We start from the raw sequence: 6,906 nt of genomic DNA, 5'->3' as shown, positions 1-6,906 counted from the left end.
AAACACATTCTTTTTCTTTTGTGCATAAGTTTATATGACTCTAACCTCTCACCCAAAAGTGCTTTTATATGAAAATGATGTGTGAACCTTAGGGAACGTGCCGGCTAATACAATTGAGCACCACAGTTGCGCCACAGTTTCGTTTTCAAGTTAATGATTTGCATTATGACATACCATGTTCCTTTTGATAAATCTTTGTTCAGTATTTTTTGGTAGCCTTGAAATACTCCTTATTTTACAATAGACATGTGAGATCTAATGATTTAAGGGAGAGAGTTCCCATCGAGACCAATACAAAAACAGTGCAGGTTGGGAAACCTCATCCTAACGGTCTTGCAAACGAGCAGGCGGCATCAACTATCGTCACCATGGACAAGCTAATGGAAGTACTGGGCAAGTTCCAGGTGGAAATCAAGGGAATACTAGGTTCAATGCATGAACCTCGAAGAGAAGATACAACTATGAAGCCGCCTCATACTAAAAAGAAGGGAATAATCTCTCTACACCCACAATAGACAACTCAGTTTAACCTTAATAGACACTACAACAAAATAAAGCAAAGATAACTACAAAAACCATTGACAGTTATTAAAAAAGTGTGCATATGAAGCGAAAGGACCTAAATCTCGTGATATTTTGGCGACAACACATACTTTTTTTATAAGTGATGTGGGGTTTATATAAATAATAAACCCTAGCCTCTCTAAAGTTGAAAAATAGTTGCTCACTGCCGAAAACTCAACCCAAAAACCTCAACTGTTGAAAGAACAAAAAAAAAATGGCGAAATCACTGAGGTCGAAGAAAGAGAAAAGGCTTCGAGCAATTCGAAGAGAGATTGTTGAACCCTTTTACGAGAAGAAAGATGTTGCCAAACAAGCTGCTCAAGAAGCCGCTTTTTCTGCCCCTAAACTTGCCGTTCGCAACACCAATAACACCTCCTCTAATCTAACCATGGGTATGTTTATTTTAGCTATTTGGGTGTTTTTGTTCTTTAAAGTTTGATTTAGTAGTTAATTTATTATAGTTATTTAATTTACCAAGTATTTATATGTGTTGAATTTTTAATTGTTTGATTTGGAATACTTGTGAGTAGGAAGGAATGAAATTGATTGGTTATTGTATATGTTTGTTGATAATTCACTGATGAATAATGTGTTTCCCTGAAAAATTCAGTGTAATATTGCTGATAAATTAATGAATTAGATACTAGACACATATAAATTTGATGGGTTGATTGAATTAGGATGGGGAAATTTCATAAAAGTTCCCAATGTGAATTTAAGTTTTGGGAAATCCATAGAAATCCGAAGAAACGGAGTTACAAAACTCAATTATAATAAAGAAGTATGATGTTGTAGACACCTAATTGTGGACCGACGCCTACCATAGTCAGGTTTGTTACTTCTTATGAGTAATACCCTATGCAATTGCAAGGCACAACGACCAATTGTTTTTATTTATTGAAAATGGGCTAGGGAGAACTCGTTCTTGTCCGAGTGCAATATACAAGTATATGATATCAGCTTTAGTATTATGATTATGATCCTAGTATATTCTGTATAAAGTTAGATATGTAGGTAGAATTTTTAGGATTAAGTATATGTTTGGACAATAGAGCTGAAATTTTACTATTTAGGTTTGTTTAGACAGCTGAGGTCACCAAAGTGGTAAGGATCAAATTAGTACTCGTGGTTGCCTGTGCTAGCTACTATGTTCAAGACAAGTAGATGATTCATTTTAAGGTTCCAGGTTTTGTTTTCCTTGTTGTAATGCAGTTGCGAAGTCCTCCATTTTTCGTTGATTACTTTATGGCAGATCTCTTTCTAATTTGTCTTTCCATTTCCTTCTTTTGTTTTGATTCTAAAGGATTTTGTGGGTAGCTGGATCAAGAGACAAAAACTAGTGTTTTGGTATTTCTAATTCCGGTCATGCTAAATCTATTAGGACTTCTGGATAGGAGAAGTCTTTGTTATTGTTTGTTTGGAGTCTTTGTTCATTAAACCATGAGTGTGTGTTTTGTAGGGAAGGATTGAACAAAATAGAAATGAATAGAATTATAGAAGGGAGTTTAATGACTTCTTTTTTTGTTTCAAAAAATTATACGTAATATGAGATATGCTTGGAAGGGAACGGTGAAGAAAATGAAGGACCCCTTATGACATGTTCTTTCTTCTTCCATCTCTACATCTAATTCATTTCATTTTATTCCATTAAACCAAAAAAAGGAAAATTTAGTTCCCTCCATGTCCCATTCTTGTCTAAGCTTACCGGTCTTTTACTTGATAGAAATACCAAACAATTGTAAAAGAATAAGCTTTTAACAATGAGTTTGGATGAGTTCAAATTTGTGTTAGATTCACATCTAATGTAATACTTCTTTCGTTTTTTTTTTGTTGCAATACTTTTATTTTCACGGTCTAATAGGCAATTTTTGAAGAGGAGAGAGAGAAAAGAAATAAGAGGGACCCATGAGGGTAGGAGAGCTATAGAGAGAAAGAAATGTCAAAAATGGAAAGTGTTGCAAGTTATCACCAATTTCCAAAATAGGAAAGTTTTGCAACTAAAAAGAAATGGAGGGAGTACAAGTATGTTTTTTTTTTTTTTTTTTTTTTTTTTTGGGTAATGTACGACTGCATTATTGTCCAGGTTGTCACTGGAATGATGACAAATGAGTCTTTTGGTTTGGGTTATATTTGGGTGATGAGTCATTTGATTCAAGGTCAGGTTGGGTGGGTAAAATTTGGGTCATGTTTTATTGTAATTTTATCGTACTAAATCAATTGACTTAGAATTTGGTTCTGTTTAATTCAACTTATTTTTATCCTACTTATTTTTATCCTGAAATTATATTATACGGACTTGTATGAAATCATCTAAATTTAAGTTGTAATTATGAAGACGTAAAATGTTGAAATACATATTGAGACACTTTTAACAAGGTCCTGCTTTGCTATGTTTGATCTTGCTGATGTTAGTTTATGGTTATGTTTTGACATTTAAGAAATCAATGGTGCAACTTTCTAGTGACAACTGTAGTATTGGGTGTGGGTTAGGATCATATGGTTGATAATAAAAAAGGACTGAGCAGTACAACATTGCTGCCAAATTTGATGCCAATGGTTTATTGACAACCATTTGTTTTATTTCTATTGATTTATTTTCATATTTTATCGATTTATTTTCATTTCTATTGATTTATTTTCATGTACTTGAAATAAGGTTGTAGGAACAATATTAACTGTCATTATATAGGGTAGTCTTGGTAAAGACTCTACTTGAAGTTGTCTTCAGTTGATGAAGGTTTATTTGCAAATTTGCAATTACTCGTAGTTTAGAAAATCTGAGTTTAGTTTTTCTTTTTTTTTTTATTTATTTATTTATTTTTTTTTATTTTAGCTTACTCACATCTCTTTCTACTGCAATATCACCCATTAGTTTGCTTGATGCAAATGCATTTGCTGTAAAATTTCATTGATTATAGTATACCATTGTATTTGTGCTGTTTCATGGCCTTTGAATTCCGACATTCGTCTATATGAGGTTATGAGTGATGTTGCATTTCATTGGTAGTTAGTTGGATGATCAACTTATTGGTATTTGGTTGTTTCAGATATTGATATGACTAGTCAAGGAACGGGGAACCTAAAGCCTGTTGGTAAGAAGATGAAGAAGAAATTGAAGATTGGTAAAGGAAAGAAACGTGGCAAGGGGAAGATCAGAAAGACACACATTTAAGAAGTATGTCAATTTTAATGGTTTAATTTTGTAATCAAAACCTATAGTCGCTGACCCTATTCAAATTACAGTATTGCTTGATGGAAATCAAAGCCATGTTCTTATTTTGTTTTGTAGCTAGTTTCATTGGTTTTGTTCTTAGTGATTTCCTCTATCTGTTATGGGACTTCAGAACAATTAGGTATAGCTAGTAAGAATGATATTGTAGTTTGATGCTATGTGAGTTTTGTTTCAAGCGGTCTTGTGATTGGAAATTTCAAGGCTTTAGTATCGGATAGCTATGTTAAAGTTGATTTAATGACCAATGTAATTTATTTATTTTATTTTAACCTTTTTAAGAAAAGGAATAGTTAGGCTTAAGCATGGAGAAGACGCGGATAAGCTCAACCCATTTCATTTTCGAAGATGAATGAAGAGAGCTGAAGATCAATGGCTTTTACAAGTGTGTACTCTTGTAGCTTGTGTGAAATAATATTGGTCGTTTATAACTTAGTTAAAAATAGAACATCATATTTCTGTTACATGTGAAATGAGAGTTATCTGCTGCCTTAAATTATTAATTTTGTCGCCCTAGTTTCTCCAATACAAGTATACAAGTACTATGAAATTAATTATAGAGTACTGTCTTGCCCTAATTTTACCTTTTGGCAATATTTAATAATTATTTTAAAGCTATTAAGGAAAATCAATTATTGGTAATTAATATTCAGCATGAAATTGTATAATGAGGAGCTGATGAGTAGCCAACATGCAATTAGTAGCATACAACAAAACAATTATAGTGTTAACACGAAATTATATATAAGTGAAATTTTTTAGCCCTCTTCTCCAAAATTCTAAATGGGAAGAGCTCATAGGACGAACAAAAGAAAATTGATGAAAAGTTATGATCAAGATGCTATGATAATACATGTTGAATATTATGTAGTGATAACTATTAATAACCAGAGTTGACGCGGCTACAATGAAGTCGAACTTCTCCATCATCTTGTGCTTCGCCTAAGATACTCCCAAGCTTTACCATGGATGATGAAAACAAATAAGGAAAGCTTCTATCGTCGTCCTTGGCTAAAGTACCAATATATTCAGAAGTCCTATGATCAGTGTATAATACTTGATCTGTGTATAATAGACCCATGTTGCTCTCAATATTTTTGTAGTACTGATTATCGAATGTGCTTGGTGTTTTGGCATCAAGGTTCACATACTCGGTCCCGTTCTTACATTTCCTTCTCAAGTAGTTCAAGTATCTAGGAGCCATGATAGGGTGCTTTCCATCCTTGTTGCAGTTGGCTAGCCGCTTTTGAATGGCAACACATGAACTCCTTCCAATGGTGTGTGCTCCTAAGGATCAATGAAGAAAGTGAGTCCATGCATTAAAAAAGAACACAAAAAAAAGCCACATTATTTATGGTCCTCTTATATTCTTTGTCTCTAAAAACTCTTTCTGTACGAGTTTGATCTCATTAGAAATTGAGGATGAATACATGATGTTTTTTTTTTAAAGGGCTAAGATTATGATAAATTGAGGAAATTACCTGAAAGCACAACCAAATCAAGCAAGCTCAATCCTTTAGATTGATAAAACTCAATAAGGGAAGTAACATCTTCTCGGCCTTTTGGAAGTTGTTCTGCTTCTTGGGCAATCGAAATTCGACCATCTTTCCTTCCATATTCATTTGACCAAAATGGACCTTTAACTAAAAGGGTGGCATCTCTAGCAGCAGCAGTAAGAATATCTGCACAAGACACTACTTTGGGGCATTTCTTCTCAAGTGTTGCCTTGATGTCATCAATTACTTCGAAGCCTCTCAATGTCTTGCTTGCATTGGCCCTTCTTTCACTTCCCGGGTAATCCAACAAGATTGATGCATCACATCCCTATGTTAGATTGAAATTTCAATCATTAATATTTTGATGATGAGAGTACAAGTGTTAATACCTTGCTCTCAAATACCACATGTCCACAACAAATGAGTATTAAAGACGTATTGAACTGTGAACACCCTTACTCTCATATGGTAATTTCTAATTTTAAAAATCATGATCTTACATACCATGCACCTTGTAACTTTTTCTTTTGTTAAGCCTCAACATAAGATTATAAACAATAATGATATCTAACTTATTAGCTTTTTATACATTTTTTATATAAATTATTAATTTCGCTTTAAAATCAAATGAAACAAACAAGAAGAAAGCATACCCGAACAGAGCAATCGTGGAAATGCAACCTTATAAGGCTAGCAGCAATGGTTTCATCCTTCTTATACCACTCCCAAACTTTCTTGGCAATAATTTCTTCAAAATCATTGCAACTATAGTCATAGTAGTCACGATTCAAGTCTTGGCAACAAACTGATGAGATCAAACCAAGTGAAATTATAACAAAGAAAGCAGAGAAAAATGAGTGAGAATTCATTTTGAAATTTGATTTAATTTTGAATGTTTTATGATTTTGTCACAAAAGTTGCATTATATATTGAGAAAAATGATGCAAAATTATGTAAAATACGTGAGGCGCACATCTCTACCGGCGTACAAACATGGAGACATGTAAGGTAGACGATTCTAGCTCTTATTTCATGAATCTAATATGATAGATTATAATATTATGTTGTTGACCTTTTATGATAAGGGAAATTCGAAATAGGTTGACAATTGAAATAATTATTGGAAACATTAACTCAATTATTATCTGTTAGAAAAACTCCTTTAATCTAATTCAAAACTATTAGTTGGTATACTTATAATTTTTATTTAGGTACAATGGACTTACATAGACCGAGGGTTTTTAAATCAATAGCCGTGTGCCCGTGTGATACATGAACACAAATCACAAGGAAAAAATGTCAATTATGCTAATATATTACCACCTGCATGGTTGCATACTTGCATGGCTCCTTCAATTTTCATTTACAAATTACAAGTAGACATACATTTAACCATGTATAACTTTGATTACATATTAATAAATAATATAAAACTATAAATTGAGAGTATGAATTTAACAATATTTCACAAGATTATGTTTCTCATATATATTGATGATAAATTTTTGTAATTGTTTCAGAATTTACCACGAAAACAAAAATGGATAAAATATATAGGAAAAATACACTATATTAATCCGAACTTTGTCCTATTTACTTTAAACCGGTCAACAACCT

The 6,906-nt window shown here is 32.7% G+C and overlaps 2 protein-coding genes across 2 annotated transcripts; one reads left to right on the top strand and one right to left on the bottom strand.

Moving 5' to 3' along the window:
• Positions 1 to 684: 684 nt before the first annotated feature.
• Positions 685 to 4,292, top strand: LOC110711435. The gene is made up of 2 exons (XM_021889815.1): positions 685 to 956; positions 3,612 to 4,292. The coding sequence occupies exons 1-2, from the start codon at positions 779 to 781 to the stop codon at positions 3,734 to 3,736; spliced, it is 303 nt and encodes a 100-aa protein (XP_021745507.1). The 5' UTR covers positions 685 to 778; the 3' UTR covers positions 3,737 to 4,292.
• Positions 4,293 to 4,436: 144 nt separating this feature from the next.
• On the bottom strand, positions 4,437 to 6,206 carry LOC110711434 (peroxidase 7-like). Its single transcript, XM_021889814.1, has 3 exons — positions 5,943 to 6,206; positions 5,275 to 5,617; positions 4,437 to 5,080 (listed from the first exon to the last, which is right to left on the bottom strand). The coding sequence occupies exons 1-3, from the start codon at positions 6,156 to 6,158 to the stop codon at positions 4,674 to 4,676; spliced, it is 966 nt and encodes a 321-aa protein (XP_021745506.1). The 5' UTR covers positions 6,159 to 6,206; the 3' UTR covers positions 4,437 to 4,673.
• Positions 6,207 to 6,906: the final 700 nt, after the last annotated feature.

This window comes from Chenopodium quinoa, unplaced genomic scaffold, assembly GCF_001683475.1.
Source record: "Chenopodium quinoa cultivar QQ74 unplaced genomic scaffold, ASM168347v1, whole genome shotgun sequence".
NCBI lineage: Eukaryota > Viridiplantae > Streptophyta > Magnoliopsida > Caryophyllales > Amaranthaceae > Chenopodium > Chenopodium quinoa.
Note: the sequence above shows the minus strand (reverse complement) of the source record. Positions and strands in the feature narration are given on the sequence as shown.